This window comes from Biomphalaria glabrata, chromosome 3 (assembly GCF_947242115.1).
Source record: "Biomphalaria glabrata chromosome 3, xgBioGlab47.1, whole genome shotgun sequence".
NCBI lineage: Eukaryota > Metazoa > Mollusca > Gastropoda > Planorbidae > Biomphalaria > Biomphalaria glabrata.
The window spans coordinates 10,558,554-10,583,695 of NC_074713.1; the positions used below are offsets into that span (position 1 = coordinate 10,558,554).

Genomic DNA, 25,142 nt, shown 5'->3' on the forward strand with positions numbered 1-25,142 from the left:
TCGGAAAATGGGCACCGAAAAAAAAATGGCAATCGTTACTGGAGATAACGATCTTTCAGATAATGTGTTGTTGTTTTTTTCAACTATGTGCTACATATTGTGCATGGCTTGGTAATAGATTACTTTTTTGTCGGTCGCCAAATTGTCCGATGTTCTTTTCAAAAGATTCCACTCACCTGAAGCGCAGCATAAGTAAACCTTAATGTCCAGCACTTGAAGACACAGCCCTGAACGTCCAGTTTGTCTGCGCTGTAGTCCTTGGCCAGTGTCTGAAACTCATCTCCTCCGTTGGCCACCTTCAAGCATCCTAAGCTGGCCACTTCGCCCAGGGCTCCTAAATAGATTACAATAGTTTATCGAGAATCAGTACTGCCCAGCCTGCTAACAAATTATAATTAGTCAATGTTACTTATCTACGTCTACGTTACTGGACCAATTAAAAAAGGAAATGTCAAAAGTAAAAGGCGGTCCGTTGTTATACTGGCCACATGACACCTTCGTTGACAGTGTGCCACAGAAACAGATGACATTTAGGGGAACTTCACTGTAGCTTTCTAATTTCCTTACATATCTTTAAAACTAAATCTGGGGGCGAGGTGGCTGAGTTGTTATGCGCTTAGCTTCCGAACCTGGTGTCCGGGTTAGAATCTCGATGAATACTGTGATTTTAAATTTCGGGATTTTTAGGGCGCCCCTGAGTCCAACCAGCTTTAAAAGGTACCTGACTTTAGTTTGGGACAGTCAAGGCGGTTGGTCGTTGTGCTGGCCACATGACACCCTGCTCGTCAACCGTAGTCAAAGAAACAGATCATCTGCCCTATAGACCGCTAGGTCTGAAATGGGAACTGTTCATTACTTTTACTTCAGCTTAAATCTAGCTCCTAAATCTTTCCCTGTCCAAGCTTGTCCCGAACATTTCCGCACTGTTCAACTCTTAGACTTGAGATGTTCATTTCAAGCATGGTACACCAGGGAGTACTGGTCTCAGTGACACTGACAAGGGTTGTGACATGTCACTGTTTGGGTGACTGGCACGCCGAGCACGTCCTATTGACATTGATTATGTCACAACACAGGATGAAAGTAAATGTTGATTTAGTCTGGAACTCCATGCTCTAACATAAGCGCTAAGGATTTTTTTTTCTTTTTTTTTCTATTTTGAACACCAGACGCTGTCGGTGATTCTACGTGTGCTGTGTGTGTATGTGTGTGTGTGTCAGCGCAATGACACACTATGCTTTTATCCTTGTGTTACTTAATTATAAATTAACCTATTTAATAGGCTTTCATGCATGTCATTTTTTTTTATTAACATGTCTGAGTTTTATTCTTTATCTGATTAGATTGTTATCGCCTACTATTTGATAGCTAGGTGCTGGGAGCTACCTGTTATGGTTTGTTATTTGATAGCTAGGTGCTGGGAGCTACCTGTTATGGTTTGTTATTTGATACCTAGATGCTGGGAGCTACCTGTTAATGGTTTGCTATTTGATAGCTAGGTGCTGGGAGCTACCTGTTATGGTTTGTTATTTGATAGCTAGGTGCTGGGAGCTACCTGTTATGGTTTGTTATTTGATAGCTAGATGCTGGGAGCTACCTGTTATGGTTTGTTATTTGATAGCTAGGTGCTAGGAGCTACCTGTTATGGTTTGTTATTTGATAGCTAGATGCTGGGAGCTACCTGTTATGGTTTGTTATTTGATAGCTAGGTGCTGGGAGCTACCTGTTATGGTTTGTTATTTGATAGCTAGGTGCTGGGAGCTACCTGTTATGGTTTGTTATTTGATACCTAGATGCTGGGAGCTACCTGTTAATGGTTTGCTATTTGATAGCTAGGTGCTGGGAGCTACCTGTTATGGTTTGTTATTTGATAGCTAGATGCTGGGAGCTACCTATTAATGGTTTGCTATTTGATAGCTAGGTGCTGGGAGCTACCTGTTATGGTTTGTTATTTGATAGCTAGATGCTGGGAGCTACCTATTAATGGTTTGCTATTTGATAGCTAGGTGCTGGGAGCTACCTGTTATGGTTTGTTATTTGATAGCTAGATGCTGGGAGCTACCTGTTATGGTTTGCTATTTGATAGCTAGGTGCTGGGAGCTACCTGTTATGGTTTGTTATTTGATAGCTAGGTGCTTGGAGCTACCTGTTAATGGTTTGTTATTTGATAGCTAGATGCTGGGAGCTACCTATTAATGGTTTGCTATTTGATAGCTAGGTGCTGGGAGCTACCTGTTATGGTTTGTTATTTGATAGCTAGATGCTGGGAGCTACCTATTAATGGTATGCTATTTGATAGCTAGGTGCTGGGAGCTACCTGTTATGGTTTGTTATTTGATAGCTAGGTGCTTGGAGCTACCTGTTAATGGTTTGTTATTTGATAGCTAGATGCTGGGAGTTACCTATTAATGGTTTGCTATTTGATAGCTAGGTGCTGGGAGCTACCTGTTATGGTTTGTTATTTGATAGCTAGATGCTGGGAGCTACCTATTAATGGTTTGCTATTTGATAGCTAGGTGCTGGGAGCTACCTGTTATGGTTTGTTATTTGATAGCTAGATGCTGGGAGCTACCTGTTATGGTTTGCTATTTGATAGCTAGGTGCTGGGAGCTACCTGTTATGGTTTGTTATTTGATAGCTAGGTGCTGGGAGCTACCTGTTATGGTTTGTTATTTGATAGCTAGGTGCTGGGAGCTACCTGTTATGGTTTGTTATTTGATAGCTAGATGCTGGGAGCTACCTGTTATGGTTTGTTATTTGATAGCTAGGTGCTAGGAGCTACCTGTTATGGTTTGTTATTTGATAGCTAGATGCTGGGAGCTACCTGTTATGGTTTGTTATTTGATAGCTAGGTGCTGGGAGCTACCTGTTATGGTTTGTTATTTGATAGCTAGGTGCTGGGAGCTACCTATTATGGTTTGTTATTTGATAGCTAGGTGCTGGGAGCTACCTATTATGGTTTGTTATTTGATAAATAGCTAGATGCTGGGAGCTACCTATTATGGTTTGTTATTTGATAGCTAGGTGCTGGGAGCTACCTGTTATGGTTTGTTATTTGATAGCTAGATGCTGGGAGCTACCTGTTATGGTTTGTTATTTGATAGCTAGATGCTGGGAGCTACCTGTTATGGTTTGTTATTTGATAGCTAGGTGCTGGGAGCTACCTATTATGGTTTGTTATTTGATAGCTAGGTGCTGGGAGCTACCTATTATGGTTTGTTATTTGATAGATAGCTAGATGCTGGGAGCTACCTATTATGGTTTGTTATTTGATAGCTAGGTGCTGGGAGCTACCTGTTATGGTTTGTTATTTGATAGCTAGGTGCTGGGAGCTACCTATTATGGTTTGTTATTTGATAGCTAGGTGCTGGGAGCTACCTATTATGGTTTGTTATTTGATAGATAGCTAGATGCTGGGAGCTACCTATTAATGGTTTGCTATTTGATAGCTAGGTGCTGGGAGCTACCTGTTATGGTTTGTTATTTGATAGATAGCTAGATGCTGGGAGCTACCTATTATGGTTTGTTATTTGATAGCTAGGTGCTGGGAGCTACCTGTTATGGTTTGTTATTTGATAGCTAGGTGCTGGGAGCTACCTGTTATGGTTTGTTATTTGATAGCTAGTTGCTGGGAGCTACCTGTTATGGTTTGTTATTTGATAGCTAGATGCTGGGAGCTACCTGTTATGGTTTGTTATTTGATAGCTAGTTGCTGGGAGCTACCTGTTATGGTTTGTTATTTGATAGCTAGATGCTGGGAGCTACCTATTATGGTTTGTTATTTGATAGCTAGATACTGGGAGCTACCTGTTATGGTTTGTTAATTGATAGCTAGATGCTGGGAGCTACCTGTTATGGTTTGTTAATTGATAGCTAGATGCTGGGAGCTACCTGTTATGGTTTGTTATTTGATAGCTAGATACTGGGAGCTACCTATTATGGTTTGTTAATTGATAGCTAGATACTGGGAGCTACCTATTATGGTTTGTTAATTGATAGCTAGATGCTGGGAGCTACCTATTATGGTTTGTTATTTGATAGCTAGGTGCTAGGAGCTACCTATTATGGTTTGTTATTTGATAGCTAGGTGCTGGGAGCTACCTATTATGGTTTGTTATTTGATAGCTAGGTGCTGGGAGCTACCTGTTATGGTTTGTTATTTGATAGCTAGATGCTGGGAGCTACCTGTTATGGTTTGTTATTTGATAGCTAGATACTGGGAGCTACCTATTATGGTTTGTTAATTGATAGCTAGATACTGGGAGCTACCTATTATGGTTTGTTAATTGATAGCTAGATGCTGGGAGCTACCTATTATGGTTTGTTATTTGATAGCTAGGTGCTAGGAGCTACCTATTATGGTTTGTTATTTGATAGCTAGGTGCTGGGAGCTACCTATTATGGTTTGTTATTTGATAGCTAGATACTGGGAGCTACCTATTATGGTTTGTTAATTGATAGCTAGATACTGGGAGCTACCTATTATGGTTTGTTAATTGATAGCTAGATGCTGGGAGCTACCTATTATGGTTTGTTATTTGATAGCTAGGTGCTAGGAGCTACCTATTATGGTTTGTTATTTGATAGCTAGGTGCTGGGAGCTACCTATTATGGTTTGTTATTTGATAGCTAGGTGCTGGGAGCTACCTGTTATGGTTTGTTATTTGATAGCTAGATGCTGGGAGCTACCTGTTATGGTTTGTTATTTGATAGCTAGATGCTGGGAGCTACCTGTTATGGTTTGTTATTTGATACCTAGATGCTGGGAGCTACCTGTTATGGTTTGTTATTTGATACCTAGATGCTGGGAGCTACCTGTTATGGTTTGTTATTTGATACCTAAATGCTGGGAGCTACCTGTTATTGTTTGTTATTTGATAACTAGATGCTGGGACCTATGAGACCAATGGCAGGCGAATGTGTGTCATGTTAAACAAAACATTGTTTTCTGCTTTTGACGTCATTTTTTTTCTTCAAAAGTGCCAACAATTACGGCAACTCTAAATAATACAATATGGATTTAATTATTTAAACTAAATTTAATTTACATTAAAGTTCTGACTGTTACGTATATTTTAAAGAGCTTCTTTCAAATGACAAGTGTATGAATGTTAAGGAGTGCTCTCGAAATTCGTAGGCTTCATACATTGTACAGTGGTATGAAATGATCTTAATAAAACGCTGAATTATTAGGCATGGCAATGTCTCAAGACCAAGAGAGTTAGAGTTAGGCCCTGTGCGATTGTCGGTCGTGTTTTTCAGTCATTATAAAACGAGTGTTCTGATAGCCAGCAATAAATACAATCCAGGGTATATCAGGTGCTTCCATCGTGATCCTGTCTACACCTGTCTCCACATACCGCAATGGAGTGGTCTAATGTCTAAATTTTGTAACAACAGTAAACAAACAAACAAAAAAAAAAACAATAGACAAGAGTAAATTAGTTTGACAGGACATTCCAACATGGTACCTAGATTGACGGAGATGCTGTACACTAGTGCTATGTTGACGATGTGTACCTGGCGAGGTAGCATTTGTAGAGAGCTCAAGAAGGACTCAATGACACCACAAGAGAGTAGCGAATGTAGTAAAGAATTAATTAATCCTTAGATTCTTCTACTTGAACACTGTCTGGTTGAGCTAAAGAGAGGAGCCAAAGATAATAATATTGTTCAACTACTGTCAAGAAAACAATTCAAGTTCTAGACTTTATATATATGTTTTTTTTTAAGTTATTTATTTTGCTTTCCGTGAGGTGTTGCAGACATATGTGTTATGTAACAGACGATGTGTGGAGGCGCAGTGACTGAGTGGTAAAGCGCTTGGCTTCTGAATCGAGGGATCCCGGGTTTGAATCCTTGTGAAGACTGGGATTTTTAATTTAGAGCTTTATCTTTATGGCCTCTGATTCCACCCTTATTAGTTTGGGAAAAATAAAGGTGGTAGGTCGTTGTGCTGGCCACATGTTACCACCGTTAACCGTGGGCCACAGAAACAGATGACCTTTACATATTTGCTCTAAACATCGTAAGGTCTGAACGGGAAATTTCCATTCTTTTTGATGATGACTTGTAGCTGAATAGGAGGCCTGGTAAAAAATTCATAGATCAACCTTTTTTTTCTTTCAATTCAACCTTACTCTGAATATCCACCATCTTTTAAAACTGCGCAGATCTAAGCAATGATTCAGAATTAATTGTTTGTGTATGGACTAGATCTAGATTCAAGATATAGCTTTGTCACTAAAGACTAAAGTAAAAAAAAAATGTGGAAAAAATCTTTTATTTGCATAAGTAAAACCGCACAAAGCAGCTAGATTTAATCTAATAGTTGTTGTTACTTACTAGAACGACTGGCTATCGAATGTGTCTGTGGAAGAATTTCCTTGTTTACACTAGATGACTCCTACTCTGCAGTGCTGTGTTCAAACGAGGTTTCAGAGTGTGCAAGAAATTCTCTCAAGAAAGTGTTCATTATTATGTTGATCACAGTGTAATCTGCCCTGGGCTAGATCTAAATGAGTAGTAATGTCCTAATCTGGGTGACTGGTGGGTGACTGGTGTCAATTTTGATCACAGACCTATATAATAATGTTACTATCTCTAGACTGGAAACACAGCCACATTTTCTATCAGATCGTTATGTGCGTAACTCTTTTCTAAGCTGAAAGGGAGTTCGCCATGAGTCTTGAACATCTTTTAAGCAATAATTTTTTTTTAAAGATGAAGTGGTATGGAGAAGCGTGGAGGTAGATTTAGTAGATCCCAAAGAAGAGACTCTGTCAAAAAAACAAAAAGGAATGGGGGGGGGGGTAGCTAGCATGTTTGGTGTATCCGGTGTTTTGTCTAAAACGTTTTATGTTTTTTATAATTGTGTTTAGGCAGTGCATACTTCTTCAAGCTCCTCCTCAGTTTGTCACTTTGAATTGGTTGGCAAATAGAAATACAAATAATGGCTAAAAGAATAGGCCCAACTTTAGAGTGAAATCAATGTCTACCAATCAATGGTTCTCACCACGCTTTTGTATGGTTCTGAGACCTGGGTGCTCTAAGGCTCCTCAAATGCTTCAATTAAAAGTGCCCTTGCTCCATCAGTGTTATACGCTCGGAGGCGGCCTTAGCGGGGCCAGGATTGAGTGTCATACCGAGACCAACAATCACAGCAGGCCTGAACCCTGACCTGTGATGTTTGTTTGTTTTGTAAAATGTTTTACATGTTTCGGATGTTCCTTCAGAGTTGAAGATAGTTTACTTCCTAGTCCAAACCTCCCTCAGGACGACGGGGGATGGCAGCGGGCAGGGTTTGAACCCTCGACCGTCGATAAATCCGAACGACAGTCCAGCGCGCTAACCGCACGACCAGGCAGCCATCCTGTCGCGACCTCTAGGCAGTTTAGACTAAGAGCCTGTAGCCATTTCACAGGTCTCTTGATGTACATCTTTGAGAAAAGACAGGCTTATTGTCATCATTTGGGAAAACTCTTAACCGTTATACTTTTGTCGAACATTTCTCTCTTCAACGAACCGGTCAGCGGGTTTTCCCACGAGAGGGACTATAAATTAAAGAGTAAATGAATAGACCACAGACAGCAATAAGCAAACAACTACCATTAGCGTCATGGCGGAAAACAACAGTTTATTATATTGAACGGGTTGCACCTTTGCGCACCACATCAACACCATTATTATAATCAGCGTACATATTTTGGGAAAAGTAAAGAACGCTTGTGCTGGCTATTGAACACCGATGTGAACAAAAGTCTACAGAAACTGTCGTCCCTTATATGTTCCATAAACCATAGCGTCACACAAACATTCACAGGCACTCGCACACACATTTACAGGCACGCACACACATTTACAGCAATTCACACATTCACAGGCGGCACACACACATTCAGAAAAGCAAAGGTTGATAACCAACTTTGACTATCAGTGTTCTCTTTTATCATCGCTGCATCCGGAATTCAGCAGACGACATTTGGCTGAAAAAGCATGCATCGAGCGCAAACATTAAATACTGAGAAAGAAATGTCCGGTAACGATCAAAGGGTCAATGCTTTCGTGGGGCATTGTGACCTCATCTGCGTCCTAGAGGTCATTTCCACGCGCACTTGTTCAGGTACCACAGTTTACAATCTCATGTTGAACCAGTTGTAAGCCCGATACCATATTCGAATCCCCAAGAAAGACAAGACTAAGTGAAAACACAAAATAAAACTTTCTTTATTGGAATCGAAAGATTTTTTTTGTCTCCCTCTCTCTCCGCCCAGCTTTTAATCGATTCACGCTCTTGCTAGAACACTCACCCGCGAACTCTACCTGCCAACGCTTGGACGAGAGAACTCGGGATTAACTCCTCTTGGCCGTATCGATCCCGTTTTTCTGTGCCACAGATGTATCGGTGGAAACAATACCCTCGCCACAGCAGACGTCAGTTGGAGAGCGCTACACATCGGAACAAATTCGAATTACATATTTGAATCAAATAGAACCCGATAATTTCTAGGACTAATCATATTGTCAGATTTAGAATTTCATCATTGATCCCGTCCACTGTTTTAATATAGACATTTTATTTATATGAGAATGGGAAAATTTCTATAAATATAGTAGCTAGTGTTGAAGCGCTTAGCAATGAGATAGAAATAATTAATTTATAGATTGTGGAAGAATACATTGAAAGAAAGAAAGCAGAAAAGAAAGAAACAGAAAAGAAAGAAAAAAACATTCTGTTTCAAAAGAAAATCAATACCGGCATGTCAATTAATAGGTTGTGCCAGGTCGCTTATAGCGCACGTGTTGCCACAACCAATGGACTTTATCTGACGACTCCATCTACACATCAATAAATAAGTTGGACTCTGATCAAGTAAGGGAAGCTACTACCTTAACAAGTTCGACGACTCAAGGTAAGAATTTGATAGCTACAAATTTATAACAAAATTATTAATATTTTAATACAATTTGTAATTTTGAACATAGTTGTCATTAATATGCAACAACGATTTACGTTTTTATTTGTGTGTTTAGTTTTCTTGTTCCTTTGCATACTTTTAGTATCAGATACTTATAATACTAAACAATTGTATCCATCCTTGTAAGCACACACCTATTCTTATCTTATCTTCATTATTAAAGTACCCAGCTATAAATCCATAACCACCTATTGTTAATCACTCAGTGTAAGGTACCGACTCTGAGTTTCATGGTGGTAAAAGTAAAGCGAGTTTCGCTTTAGACCATTGATGCCTAAAATACGTCCCGCGGGCCGCGACGTGGTCATATCCGGCCAGCCGAAACATCGACACAAAGTGAATAAAATTACCACCAAAAAAAAAAAAAAGGTTGAAAAATGTATCTTTACCTACTTAGGACTGTCATATTTTCTCTGATGGATTGATAGCATGACCTTTAACGTTAATGAACAGAGACTCTGAATGTTGAATCTACCAGGACCAGTGGGCGGATCTTTACTAGTTTGCGGAACATGATAATAAGTCAACATCTTTGTTTAAAAAAAACATATATATCGGCATTATAAAATAATTATGGCTGTATTATGGGTTTCCACCACGAATAAAAGATTGTTTAACTACAACTAGAGATTTGAGGATCGATGTGAATATTAACCAAAAAGAGACCTACACTTTTGCTAACATTTGAAGTAGACAAATGAAGTTATTTTCTGACGCGTGAAAAAGTATAATCGTCAAATTTCACATGAAATGAATGTATCACTACATCAAAAGGGTTCTTGTAAAATAGTTTCAGAACAATTTCAGTTAGTTTTTGTAACTTTTCGGTCATGTGGCCCGCGAGACGAGTGTTGGAAATTAAAATGGCCCGCAGGTCGAATTAGGTTGGGCATCACTGCTTTAGATCATGCGGCCTATAGGGCAGATAATTTTGTTTCTGTGGCCCAATGTTAACGAGGGTGTCGTGTGGCTAGTATAAAAACAAACCGCCCTTACTTTTCCACAACTTCTGCCAGGCACCCATTGGAGCGAGGCCAATCGTTATAGAAGTCCCAAACACTGACCTGCAACATCACAGGTCTGTACGACGTAGCAACAAGCTATTGGTCTTAACTGCCCACAGGTTGTGACGTTGCAGGTCAGTGTTCAGGCACTCTATAACGATTGGCCTCGATTGGAGCAAGATGAACTCAGAGGCGCCCTAGAGATTCCGAATTAAAAATCCCAGACTTCACCAGGACCGATACCGGGACCTTCAGGTTCGTAAGCCAAGCGCTCTACCACTCAGCCAGTGCGTACTCATGTCGAAATCAGTCTACTGCAGATAATAATTCTAATAATAGCGCTACACTTTTTTTGTTGCCTAGTGCCCTTGTGGGTGAGCTCCTGAGATTACATTTGTTCATCACCTTGTGGGTGAGCTCCTGAAATTAAATTTGTTCATCACCTTGTGGGTGAGCTCCTGAAATTAAATTTGTACATCACTTTGTGGGTGAGCTCCTGAGATTACATTTGTTCATCACCTTGTGGGTGAGCTCCTGAGATTACATTTGTACATCACTTTGTGGGTGAGCTCCTGAGATTACATTTGTTCATCACTTTGTGGGTGAGCTCCTGAGATTACATTTGTTCATCACCTTGTGGGTGAGCTCCTGAGATTAAATTTGTACATCACTTTGTGGGTGAGCTCCTGAGATTACATTTGTACATCACCTTGTGGGTGAGCTCCTGAGATTACATTTGTACATCACTTTGTGGGTGAGCTCCTGAGATTACATTTGCTGATCACTTTATGGGTGAGCTCCTGAGATTACATTTGCTGATCACTTTATGGGTGAGCTCCTGAGATTACATTTGCTCATCACTTTGTGGATATTCAAAGAACAAGTTGTAAAGAGCTTTGCACTCTTAGTCTGAAATAGTGCAACTGTCGGAAAGAGTGGCGTAGCTTGGGGAGGAAGAAGGAGTAATGCAAATTTGAAAGTCCCATCGAGCTCCTCCCACCGAGCTCTTCACACCGAGCCCCTCCCACCGAGCTCTTCACACCGAGCCCCTCCCACCGAGCCCCTTCCACCGAGCCCCTTCTCAAGGGGCCCCCCAAATGAGTGTCTGAATATTTTTTTTACATTAAATACTAAGCCACTGTTTTGTTATCTTGCTATTCACCTATTTATACAAAGTTAGTGACCATGTTGCATGTATTCCACACGTTAGACTCATATATTTATTATCTCATGCCATGATGTCGGATGTCAAAATGTAGAGGCCCCTAAAGAGCACGCTACAGCACGAACGATGTGCTGTATAAAACAATTTAAAAAAAACAACCAAAATTAATAAATATACTTTAAAAAAAACAACACAAAGCTTATCTAAGGGGAAGCACTCCATATTTACAGGCATATATTTAAAAAAAATATATAATCTCAATACTGTAAGATTTGTTTCCCTTTTTGGTATAGAATAAAATTAATTGATTAGCACTATTTTATTAATCATTGGTTAATTTTTTTTATTGATTAATGCTTTGTTAGGAAAAAATAATTAACGGTGCAAATGTTCCCTTTGATCCGAGAACGGAAAGTGAAAGAGACAACGTGTACAAACTTTGTACCAGACAGACAGACAGACAGACTCAGTGAGTTGATATAAGTATTTTTTTTTTAAATGTTTATTTCTGTACTTACTTTCATAAATTGAAAAAAAAAATCATTATTCGTTCTTTTTCCCCCTGACATTTCTGTATCAGTAGCTAACTTTTCAAAGTCACGTGGCTTCCGGATTGTCGCCAGGACGATCCAGTTTCATTTATCCCGTCGTGCACGTTGACAGGTTAGGTTCGATGTTTGGATAATCCCCCGCAATTATTTTTATGTGGTCTGTCCGTCTTTTTGTCTGTCTGTCCGTCCGTCCTGTTTACATCGCAAAAACTAGAAAAGATATTTTAAAAAGCCGATATTTTTTATCTTACATTTTTATTTTAATGGGACTGTAGAACAAGTCCTAGCTGCTCCATAGCGTGTGTACTAACTAAGAAAGTAATCCTTAGAGGAAAGACGCTTTACCATGTGTACTTTCAATTTCTTTGTATACAACCTTTGACCTCTACAAAAGTCATTTTGTTTTCATTTCTCTCAAGCAGCTTATAGCAACAATCTCCAGGTTACAAACGGCCAAGGCAGTTGTGTTCAAATTGGTGTCGAAACTGGATAGCTTAGCTAATTAAAAAGTAGTTTATTTATAGAAACAGCAAAGCAAATCTTTTTTTTTTTAAGTTATTATAATCGTTTCCAAGACTTCACATTTTCAATTACCGCCCTTGTTACATGAATGTCTCTTGATACATGAACATTGTTTAATTTCAAATCACACTTTGAGATGGGCTTTTTAATTTCCATACTTTTTTTTTAGAAAAACAGAATGAAATGGGGCAGAGGTTAAGGTAAAGTCAGGAATAGCCCTCTAAGTCCTAAACTAACACCCAAATATTGCAATGTTTTAAAAGTCTAGTAGTTTTGTTTCGACATTTGTTTACAGTCAAGCTTCACACTGTTTTATAGATTGACGACAATGTGTCAAGATTTTGTTTTTGTCATGGTCTTTCAATATGGCATCCTTGACATAGTGTATTTTGTCTATTTAGTTCAAAATCTTTCTCAATAGTCATCTTTTCAATGCCTTGTTTTTTATGTTCATTATATCGCCACCACATTTCTTTACATCGTTTTCTTTTCTCCCTCCTCCTCTCTCCCTCTCTCTCTCTCTCCCTCTCTCTCTCCCCATCTCTCTCTCCCCCTCCTCTCTCGCGCTCTCTCTCCCTCCCTCTCTCTCCCTCCCTCCCTCTGCCTCTCTCCCTCTCTCTCTCGTTCTCTCTCCCTCCCTCTCCCTCTCTCTTTCTCTATTTCTCCCTCCTCTCTCTCCCCCTCCTCTCTCTCTCCCTCATCTCTCTTACCCTCCTCTCTCTCTCCCTCCCTCCCTCTCTCCCTCTCCCTCTCTCTCGCTCTCTCTCTCCCTCCCTTTCTCTTTCTCTCTCTCCCTCCTCCCTTTCTCCCCCACCTCTCTCTCTCCCTCCCTCTCCCTCTCTCCCTATCTCTTTATCTCTCTCTCCCTCCTCTCTCTCATTCCCTCCTCTCTCTCCCTCCCTCTCTCCCTCTCCCTCTCTCCCCCTCCTCCCTCTCTCCCTCTCCTCTCTCTCTCCCTCCTCTCTCTCCTTCTCCTCTCTCTCTCCCTCCCTCTCTCTCTCCCTCTCTCTCTCGCTATCTCTCTCTCCCTCTCTCCCTCTCCCTCTCTCTCGCTCTCTCTCTCCCTCCTCTCTCTCTCTCTCTCCTACTACTCCCTCTGTTACGCTCCTCTATGTCTCTCCCTCCTTTATCTCTCTCTCCCCCCCTCCTCTCTCTCTCCCTTCTCTCTCTCCCCCTCCTCCCTCTTTCACGCTCCTCTCTGTCTCTCCCTCCTCTCTCTCTCTCTCCCCCCTCCTCTCTCTCTCCCTCCTCTCTCTCTCTCTCTCTCCCTCCTCTCTCTCTCCCCCTCCTCTCTCTCTCTCTCTCTCCCTGTATGTTATTGCTTAAGGCGTGTCTACACGATGAATGTGTAATCAGTGAGCATATGACTGTGATTAAGTTTTCCTTTTAGTTTTCTTCCAATAATCTGCCACAAACACAAGGACATACACCTAGCGGCTTCAACACTGCGTGGAACTTAAAGCGTCACTATTAGTTAGACGACAGTTTTATATTTATATTTTAAACTGCTGTCCGTTTTCTTTAAACGTATGCTCAATAATGATAATAACATTAATAAATATATAATGAAGTTGTTAAGACAGGTAAAGAGATATTTATCTGAAAACAAACAACAAAGAATAGGAAGGGGGTAGAAGCGGGCAGATGCTACATCACTCTAGTCCACTAGGGCTACTCTATTGATGTGCGCTGCGTAGCGCTCCGGGCTCTAATTGTACAGTCTCTATTGCCTACCACGATCTGACTCCAGGCTCTTGAAATATGCATACTGATATTGATTCACTTCACTTGTTGGTCCACGACTGAACGACTGTAACACTAGAATGGCTGAAGAAATGTTACTGTAAATAATTGCTAGCTTAATGAAGCATTTTTTTTTGTATTGTAATGCACTTAATTGTTTTATTTCAGAATTTTGTGTATAGCGTTTAGAAAGCTGTTGATGTTTCGTGTATAGGCTTGTACTATTAGGTCCCCGTACTTCTAGTGAGTCACTAATGACTATAGTCGAGTTAGTTTAGTAACTTTAGTAGGACGCAATTATAAACAGGATCTAGCCAGTACATTCCATTGTTTGGCTCCACCACTCTAGTTCTGCAATTAGCCTCCATGACCAAGGAGCGCATCAATTTGGTTAGAGTGACCAGAACTATCCCTTTATCTATCCAAATGGTATAAATTGTGCCAATGTGCCATAAAATCGTTAAAAAAATGTGCGCTTTGCAAGTGCTGTAATTCTGGCCAGTAGTTCAGGTTTAGTTTCTTCGCCGGAAAAGATAGCTCCGAGGTATTTGAAACTTCTGACACTTTTAAGGCCTCTGTGGTAAGGAATCGAAACATTTTAAGAGAGAACACTCCAGCCTGATTTATATTGAGCTCAGGACGGATTTACCACAATGCCAGACTGGGAACCCGCCTCGCCTTTAAAGGGCCCAACATTTGAAAATTATAAAATTTTAACAAAATAAAAAAAAAAGGGGGGAAATGATTAAATTTAGAGATATTCTATTTCTTCACAAATAAGACATGCTTTTAGGTTTATCAAGACTCTAAAGTGCATTTCTATTGAAGGGTTTGGAGGCCTCCTTTCATATTCAACACTTGGTTAAGCTATTGGGCTTTTCCCTAATTCAATAAACACAAATGTTATCGAGTGGCTTGTGAATCATGGAGGAAATTATCATTGAGCCCCTACCCTCTCTCTCTCTCTTTCTCTCTCTCTCTCTCTATCTTTCGTTATCTCTCTCTCTCTCTCTTGTTTATCTCTGTATAAAGTCTTAGAAAACAAAAATTCAAATCGAACTGAGAATTCTAGGTTCAAGCATTCTTCACTGGGATCTCGTCCTCTGGAGATGTATTGCCAAGCTCAAAACTACACACACAACTTTAAAGTTAGATGCATTGAAGTTTTTATTGAGCTCACTTGGATCCAGGCGTTAAGAAGACATGAAATTAACTCTCTCTCTCCGTATTTATTTTTTCACGGTTTGACGAATTTCTTCATTTTGCTCAATACTATTTCATTCCTCTGTTATGATTGAGCTTCAATAGTTTTGTCGTTTGTTATCAGAAAATGTTTTATTTGGTCTAGAATTAAAGGGGAAATGCATGCTCTTTTTATATAACACAAAATAAAGTTTATAAAATTAAACAATAATTTAATTTAATGATATCAAATCAGCGATGTTATCGTCAATTAGGAGAGAAAGAGTTAAGATTGACAGTTTCAACACTCTCCAAGCTGTGCCTTTGTTTAGCCATTCAATTAGGTCAAGGAGAAAAGCGAGATGATGTGCCCTGGGCGCACTCAGACGACATTCTTTGGAAACATATGATTACCACCAGCCTCGTTTTGATTAAAGAAGGCATGTGTGTTTGCCAAACTAGTGTGTCTGACGTGTAGGCAAAGTGTGCTCAGATTGAGCAGGCTGTTCTACCTATAACATCATTATCTACATTAAACCCAGGAAAAATAAGCAAAATTTTTAAAAATCTAAAAAAAAAAGGGATTGAACTGCACAATTGTTACAATATATATCAATACTGTACTATTTCTTTCCCTTTAGTTATTTTTTTATTGATGCATGTGTTGTTATCAACAATAAATAATTGTGCAAAAGTTTCAACTTGATCCCAGGACAGGAATTAGGTGAAATAATGTGTGCAGGATTTGTACCAGACAGACAGAGTGAGGTGATGTAAGCTTTGTAAAAATAAATATTAGATTCTTTTTTTTTCTACCTCTGACCTACAAGGTTCACTGTAGCCGCCCACTGACTTCACCTTTTTTAAGAATGTTCACTGTCTCCTCCTATGTTACCCCTCTCGTCATTAACTATGGGTAACGGTCCGTGTCCTTCTGTACCTTCTCGTTCTATTTAGAATGGTTGACTGCACAAATAAGAGGAATGTCTTCCATGTACAGTGGCGACCCTCTTTTTCACTGTTTCACAATCACCTTCCTGACTGACAACCCACACAGAGAGCCTGCTTCTCATTTTGCTGGACCTTCCACTCTCGTTGTTCCTTTTTGTAACTCATGGCGGATCAAACAGCACTCGTTTCTACTTTCACTTAGCCGGAATCACCTGTTCCATATGATCTGTCTCTTCTAGTTGTTTTAACAATATATTACCAGTGCTGAACAGTACGCTAAAGCACACCATAAGCGTCTGCGCAGGAGTAAAGTTATAATATTAATAAAATCTTCTCAAGAGACCTGCTTTTTTGGCGGCCCCTGAAAGGGGAAAAGACGCTATTAGTTTTGTGCTTAATGTCTGTCTTTCTGTCCGTCTGTCCGTCCGTCCCGTTTAGATCTCGTAAACTAGAAAAGATATTGAAAATCCGACATCACAATATTTCAGACCATTCAAAGTTCTGATGCAACGGCTACTTTTTTTTTTCTGAAAGCGAAAAATCTAATTTTTAAAATCAGTTATGCAAGCAGTTTTTAAAGAGAAAAAGCTAATTAGTATGCATTATAAGTTAGACCTGATTTAAAACGAATAGTAATCTTGTAAACATCATTTTCCTGAAAATCTGTCGTTGTTCAATAAGTTTTCGAGGATTTAAATAAGAGATTGAGCCTTCTCAAAACAATTAGATCAATTATAAGACATCAGTTAGGCCACTGGAGGCGCGGTGGCTGAGCGGTAAAGCGCTTGGTTTCCGAACCGGTGGTCCCGGGTTCGAATCCTGGTGAAGAGAGGGATTTTCATTTTTGGGCGCCTCTGAGTCCACTCAGCTCTAATGGGTATCTGACATTAGTTGGGGAAAAGTAAAGGCAGTTGGTCGTTGTGCTGGCTACATGACACCCTCGTTAACCGTAGGCCACAAAAAACAGATGAACTTTACATCATTTGCCCTATAGACCACAAGGTCTGAAAGGGGAACTAGTTAGGCCAGGTTCACATCTCACTTTACATTCACTTTCACCTATCCTTTGATCTGCGGGACCGTTGGGGCACTACACAAGATCTGTTAACCTTCTTTCTCCATTCTTATCTCTCATTTGTCTTTGATATAATTTCATTCGGATGTTCTTTCTGAAAATATTGATGCCTGCCTGGGTGGACCACTTCGGGGGCCGATTTTAAGTTTGTGTTTCCACACAAACTGTCTTTTGTAACCTTGTTTCCTTTATATTATTCCAACCTTTATAGAGAACATAGAATCTTGTCGTTAGATCAAACCAATTTATATACAGAACATTAACGTGTAGTTAACATATTGAAATTAAAACAAAAGGCCTTATATTCCCTAACATACATCTTCATATAATTCAATCCAAATAAAAAAACTCAATACAATCTATGGCCTTCTTTCTAAATCGCTGACCAGCACGCCAAGTAAATCCTCCAGTGAGAGAGATTAATATTAATTGTAGTGGAAATAAAGTTCCATAGAAACAATGGCCCCAGTTAACGTTAGGTTGCGTGCTGAGCACTGCTAAACCAGTTTGTTCTCATCTGCTTTGCGTGTTAAGTCTTAGTCAAGGCCATTGTACATTTCTATGATCTGATCGCCAGGGGAAACCAAATTCAATAAATTTATATGTTGTTGTTAAGTTCTTTTCTTTTTTTTTTTAAAGATAAAGCATAACGTTTAGTTTTGTTCAATTATTGATAAGTTTTACATTTTCAGATACAAAATTTCGAAATAGAGATTTCGATGGAGATTGTCTTTCATTTAAAATGGAATCTCCAAAGTAATAGTCTATAGATTTGTAGATGTTTAACACTTTTATTTGTATGCCTGGCCACTTTAAGATGCAACGTTAATATGGACTTTTATTGCTTTATTATTAATGTAACAGTAACCATTTAACTGGAGGCGCGGTGGCTGAGCGGTAAAAAAAAAGCGGTTGGCTTCCGAACCGGGGTCCGGGGTTTGAAGCCTGGTGAAGACTGGGATTTTTTATTTCGGGATCTTCGGGTGCCTCTGAGTCCACCCAGCTCTAATGGGTACCTGATATTAGTAAAAGGCGGTTAGTCGTTGTGTTGGCCACATGACACCCTCGTTAGGGTTAGGGTAACTAGGAAATTTTATGTTAATTTTTCTCAAACTTTTTTTTTCAACTCATATAGAAACACTATTTTAAAAAGTTACTTCCTTCAGGCCGTGCAGTCTATTTGGGGCAGATAGTTTAAAACTTAACTGTGATTGACTGTTAACGAGGGTGCCATTTGGCCAGCACAACGAAAACAAGCTTTTACTTTCCCTTACTAATACCTGGTACCCTATAATGTTGGGTGGTGTCCCAAAAGCTCTAATCCCAAAAAATCTTTATTTGGAATTTTAAGATTTGAACTCGGCCCTCCCTCAGTTGAAAAGCACCAACAGCCGAACACCTCGCCTTTGAAATAAAAAGAAACATTATATTTTAGTTGGTTATAACAAGTGAAAATATATAATTCGTCCATAACAAGTAGATAACAACTCGGCAGTGTGTCAGTTATATTAAGTAAAACTGTGAACACAAGAGGAGCTACTTTGTTTTCATTATTCCGAGAAACATTTGATAAAACCCAGTCAATACCCAAATTTTGCGGCCAGGTACTAGGCTAGGTTGCCAGATTGATTGTATTTGTTGTTACACTGCACTAGCCTAAATGTCAAGATCAAAAGAACTCTCCAGCATACTCTATTTCATGAAAACAAAAAAACATTGGCTGGAAAACAATCAAACACATCTCCATGACAACACTGAACAATACAATTAAGAATGACTAATTGAAGAGAAAACAATGTCCTTGCCAATTATTTGATTTTTATTTAATATTAAATATTTTATTATTAGATTAAATTAGAATTTCGCCATCTCATTAATGGCTCAAAAAGAGCTTGGCTGTTTTCTTGTTTAAATACTACAAAATGTGATTTGTTGTACTGACAATGATACTCTTAGAAATTACTTTTCTGTTTCTAAGCAAGTGTGTAAGCTTCGTGCGTACCTAAAGGTCAACGTCTGTGACACAATGTCGTGGACTCGAGGCTAATGCTTGCTGACAGTTTGATAGGACATGTCAGTGATTCAGTCACAGACCTAATAGATTTTTCGTCACGTGTCGACATTCTATAACCGCCTTTCTCAAACTGAGGTACATTCAAGATTTCACGTCCGAATTCTCAAACTGAAATAGTGCAGTATCACATGTCCACATTCAAGAACTGGGGCATGTGTGCGATTAGAGGGAACTGGGGTATGAGTGACCTTAGAGGGAACTGGGGTATGTGTGACATTTGAGGGAACTGAAGTAAGTGCGACATTAGAGGGAACTAGGGATTTTCTTTTCATTCAAATTCCAAAAAACCAATCCTGATAAGAAAACTCAGTTGCAGTTGTAGCAATCTTGTTGTTTAGGACTATTTTAGATGGTTGAAGTTTCTGTGTGCATCTTTTCTTTTTTTTATTTCTTTTTATGTTGTTGGTTTTTTATACAGAACTACATTCAGGGAGTGAGCGTCTAGGTTTATCTCGCTAAAGCAAGGTTTTGATCAGGTTTAGTTTCAAATTGATTTCGGAAGATAGGGAGAAAAGTGTTCAGTTTAAAGATGTGAGTCCCTTGTCAGGTTTGTCTATGTGTAGACTTAGACTTAGGTCCTCCCGCGCCTGTTTGCTATGTGTAGATATCAATAATTCAAACAATCTTGTCACTGACAGCATTTCTTAACCTTTTCTTTCCAGCATTCACTTTATCAATAAAAGTAAAAGTACGAGTTTGAATTTTCAATATTTCATTCGGTATGTATATTTCCATGAGGAGTGATGACGTTAGTATGAAGTATGAAACAAAAGCAACTCTATGACATCACATACACATGTTAAATATATGAATCTGTATTTCAATTAAATATTCCAGACCCTGCGGTCTCATAGGACGATGCCAACACTATAATATGTTCAAATACTCTAGTGCTCCGCCCGACAGCCAGGACACCGACCCAAGACACTCGCGGGCTCAGTAATCAAAGTTAGCCCGGTACAAAGTTCTACCTAATGGGGAGGGTGGGGACTGCTTACTCTGCCGCCATACACCCCAAGGACAACGTAGTTCATGGGCCCTAAAGAAAGCAGCCTGATACAAATCACCTTCACCTGTCCGTTTTTCTGTTGAACTGTTGGGGCGCCACACAAGATCTGTTGACCATCTTTCTCCAATCCTCTCTGTTTTTGCCTTGGCTAGATTTTCTTTCAATGGCAGGTCTGTTGTCTTTCCATCGCTTTCTCTGTCTGCCTTTTCTTCTTTTTCCTGGTGCTGTTCCCTGAAGGAAGGTCTTTGCGAGCCCTGAGGACAGGGCCGGCCCTAACAATTGAGGGGCCCTATGCGAAACGGATTGCGCGGCGCCCAGTTAGTGCAGGGATAAGAATAATTAGTGAAAGTTAAGATTAAAAAATAAATTAGTCTTTGCATTTTATTCATTTTTTTTTTACTAAATACAAAATCACAATCAAATTAACTTTACAAGCCATCTACAGTAGATTGTAGTTCTCACACAAAAAGTCGATAAACATTCAGATCTGCCTCTTAGACTTACTGTCGACTAGCAAAATATCGCTTTTTTTTTTTTTAAGAGATCAAGATAAATTTAGATGTATATTTATTTGCCAGTGACTATTAAAGTAAATTAGGCATTCGGACTTCCTCTTATAGTTAAAATTTGCTCTATTAGTTTGTTTTTTTAAATGAAAGCTGGCAATGCCGTTTTTTTTAATCGTTCATATGATTGGCGTTTTTCATATTAAATGACAACTCAAAATGAAGATTTGGTCTTTATTTCAGGAGATTTTTTATGACTTTTCTGGAGATTTTAATAATTTCGGGAGATTTTCAGGAATTTTTTTTTTAATTTTGCTACTTCAGATTTCCAGAAGCTCCTGGCCGCGGAAACCCTGTTATAATATTTAGATATGATAATTTAATAATTTAATAATTTACAACTAGAATAAGCGCGGGGATTACGAAAGTGCGGGGCCCACTGTGGTCGCATATGTTGCAGTGGCCTAAGGCCGGCCCTGCCTGAGGACCTTGTGATATGGCCAAAATGTTTTCGTTTCCGTGTTTTGATGGTTGTCAAACAAATACACAAGTAAACAAATACACAAGTAAACAAATACACAAGTAAACAAATACACAAGTAAACAAATACACAAGTAAACAAATACACAAGTAAACAAATACACAAGTAAACAAATACACAAGTAAACAAATACACAAGTAAACAAATACACAAGTAAACAAATACACAAGTAAACAAATACACAAGTAAACAAATACACAAGTAAACAAATACACAAGTAAACGAATACACAAGTCGAATAGGCCATCAAGAAAATAACAATAGAAAGAAGCAATAGACACTGCCATATTGTCTGTATGCCCATTGCACTCACTACATCAGTGAGCTGGTGCTTCTGTGTTATTGACTAGGACACACTTGAGTGGCCCATGTTGAGTTACCCAAAGAGTTCAATTGTTAATGTCCCTCGGTTCTCGTGTGACAGGCGCTGCCAAGTTTTTTGTTGTTGTTTTTTTTTGTTGTTGTTGTTTTTTCTAGCTAGTTGTTCAGACTAGGATGTCGAACCCGAGAATGGGCCGAGAATTATAATTAGTTGTTTTTTTAATTTAAATTGGCGTTATTCAATTAGGTTTAAAGTCAAGGTCCAGTGGCGGCTGATTGGAAGGAAGCAGTAGCATTTTTCTCTGTCACCCTTCAGTTTGCAGATAAAATATTTCCCTTGAAGTTCTGTTTAGACTAAATCACATTTTTTTAGCAATCCCGACCGTCCTATTGTTGTAAATAGCCATTATGTGATTACTTCATGTTTACGTCGGTCGTTAAACTCATGACTTCTTCTTGCCTTATCATGTCGATGAATGCTATTTCACATTCATATTGCAATAATGGGCCAGAACACTTTAAAGCTGCAGCAATATGTTATGAATATCGCAATTTATAATTATAAAATATTTACATCTAATGTCTTCTAGAAAATATAATTATCAAGTAATCAATGTAGGATTGTACTGATGAGTTTTACACTCGGTGAGATTCAGACAAGCCTCTCACTCGATGAGATTCAAACTAGCCTCTTACTTGATGAGATTCACACAAGACAAGCCTATCGCTTGATGAGATTCACACTAGACAAGCCTCCCGTTTGATGAGATTCACACTAAACAAGCCTTTCACTTGATGAGATTCACACTACACAAGCCTCTCACTTGATAAGATTTACACTAGACAAGCATCTCAATTGATGAAATTCACACTAGACAAGCATCTCAATTGATGAAATTCACACTAGACAAGCATCTCAATTGATGAAATTCACACTAGACAAGTCTCTCAATTGATGAGATTCACACTAGACAAGCCTCTCACTTGATAAGATTCACACTAGACAAGCCTCTCACTTGATAAGATTTACACTAGACAAGCATCTCAATTGATGAAATTCACACTAGACAAGCCTCTCAATTGATAAGATTTACACTAGACAAGCCTCTCACTTGATAAGATTCACACTAGACAAGCCTCTCACTTGATAAGATTTACACTAGACAAGCATCTCAATTGATGAAATTCACACTAGACAAGCCTCTCAATTGATGAGATTCACACTAGAAAAGCCTCTCACTTGATAAGATTCACACTAGACAAGCCTCTCACTTGATAAGATTCACACTAGACAAGCCTCTCACTTGATAAGATTTACACTAGACAAGCATCTCAATTGATGAAATTCACACTAGACAAGCCTCTCAATTGATGAGATTCACACTAGACAAGCCTCTCGCTTGATAAGATTCACACTAGACAAGCCTCTCACTTGATAAGATTCACACTAGACAAGCCTCTCACTTGATAAGATTTACACTAGACAAGCATCTCAATTGATGAAATTCACACTAGACAAGCCTCTCAATTGATGAGATTCACACTAGACAAGCCTCTCACTTGATAAGATTCACACTAGACAAGCCTCTCAATTGATGAGATTCACACTAGACAAGCCTCTCACTAGTTAAAATTCACACTAAACAAGCCTCTCACTTGTTGAGATTCACAGTAGACAAGCCTCTCAATCAAGTCTAAAAAACCAAGGGACTTGAAGATAATAGTAGATTGTAACAAGTTGTTATGTAACAAGGGACGTTAAGAATAATTCATATGAATTATGCGTTGCGTTTTATTCTCTAGTTCTCTACCCTTCATTCTCACTCACCAAGAACAGAACACTATTTTTATTTTTTTATTTCAATATTACATTATGCATGCGTTGAGTGCACATAAGGTGGATTGAAAAGCAAAAAACTTACAGACATGAAAAAGTCAATTAATAAACTGATTCACCACAGTCACATCAAGCCACATAAACTAATCCAGGCAATAAACCAATCAAGCCAGTCAGATTAATCTATTCAAATGTATTCAAAGCAAAATATATGCCGTTCGTAACGAGAGCAAAATTGTCTAGTCCAGCCCAGTCCAGATCATGTCTACATTGATGTCACGTTTCGCCTCTACTACCAAATGGCTGTATAGAAAAAACATGCATATATGTAACCCTGCCGGACCAATTAAAACAAAGGACGTTTGGGCCACGAGGCCTTCCTCAGCTACAAAACAAACAATAACACCTAATGGCGCATACAAAAATAATGTGGGCAGCAAGAAGACTTTTTTGTCTGAGAAGTTTTGTCTGGGGAAATTCTTATTTTACAAATTACAAACGTTCCTTAGATTATTATTATTATTATAAATTATTATTGTTAGAAACGAACGAGTAGCCATTCTCTGGCGCTGCCAGGGTCGAGTTGCGTTAAAGAGAGACACAATCCATTGTAGTCTCCCTTTATCCGTTTCCACTGAGGAATTTTCTGGTGATGTGGCAGGTGTGCAGAAGTGCCGCCCTCTGACAGGCAACGTACACGTTATTGCTCCCAAACCCATTCTCGAATCAAGTTGAAACTTTCCACGATTATTCTTTTGTACCTAACAAAACATAAACCAACTAAAAAATTTTAAAAATTGTCAATTAATAATTGGTAATTTTTTTGTTTGATATTGAAAAAGGGAAATATGTTCTACATTACGGATATAGGCCTATATATTTGTAAATATGGAATTTACCCCCTTTGATAACCTTTGTTGTTTTTTTTCAAAGTACTTTTATATTTTGGTTGTTTCTTGGAAAACATCGAGCATGCTTAGCTTGACATCAACTTAACCCTTTCTTCCCAAGCAGTTCACTCATCTTTAAAGGTCGCCACTAGCGTCTTTGTTTACTGTGGATTGACATGAATGTCGCAATGCGCATATAATTATAATTTCTCCCCCCCCCCCCACTGTCTTTCTTGTTTTATTTTAAACTTAATGTTTTTTAAATAACTGCATTGTGTCTCGCTATCCATGATGTATTTCTTCAAATCAAGGTTTGTAGTTAGCTGAATGCTTAGGCTACGGCATCTTTTGTGTGCTTCTATTAACCCTTTACTCTCTAGTAATGTTTTTATTTCACATGTTTCGGGTGCTCCTTCAGAATGGAAGAGTATTACATTTAATCCTAAGCCTCCCCAGGGATTGCCGGTGATGGAGGCAAGCAGGGCTCGAACCCGAGACTTTCGAGACGAAAGTTCAGAGAGCATACCATTTGACCAGGAAGCCATCTAGTAATATGAGCGTTAAAAACTTCTTTATTAATAACCAGTAGCGTAGAAACCATTGCGTCCTGACCCATGATTATTGGATGCCATATGGGCTCTAGAAAAAAAAATTATTTAAATTGATCGGATTTAGACCATTCGCTAGACGTGCCAGAAGTCAAAACCTAGTTGAGTGTATTGACATGAGTACCTGCAAAAGGTAGTCTCTACATTGAATGCCTTATTGTAAATGAACAAAAACTAACAAGATG

The 25,142-nt window shown here is 39.0% G+C and overlaps 2 protein-coding genes across 6 annotated transcripts in view; one reads left to right on the top strand and one right to left on the bottom strand.

The window, feature by feature from the left end:
* Window positions 1-6,442, bottom strand: part of LOC106064771 (uncharacterized) — a 50,768-nt gene extending 44,326 nt beyond the window's left edge. For 4 of the 5 annotated variants that reach the window (XR_008776906.1, XR_008776905.1, XM_056023298.1 and 1 more), the window contains exons 1-3: window positions 6,346-6,442; window positions 5,472-5,641; window positions 177-334 (exon numbers count right to left, since the gene is read on the bottom strand). Coding sequence is in view for 2 of the 5 variants with exons in the window: in XM_056023298.1 (XP_055879273.1) it covers window positions 177-334; window positions 5,472-5,535 (222 nt within the window). In the remaining 3 variants the exon portion in view is untranslated. Of the gene's footprint in view, window positions 1-176; window positions 335-5,471; window positions 5,642-6,345 lie in introns of those variants that run through there. The other variant, XR_008776907.1, reaches the window with a different exon arrangement.
* A 1,933-nt stretch (window positions 6,443-8,375) lies between these two features.
* Window positions 8,376-25,142, top strand: part of LOC106058299 (uncharacterized) — an 86,909-nt gene continuing 70,142 nt past the window's right edge. The window contains exon 1 of the mRNA XM_056023300.1: window positions 8,376-8,912. The gene's annotated coding sequence lies outside the window, so the exon portion shown is untranslated. The remainder of the gene's footprint in view (window positions 8,913-25,142) is intronic.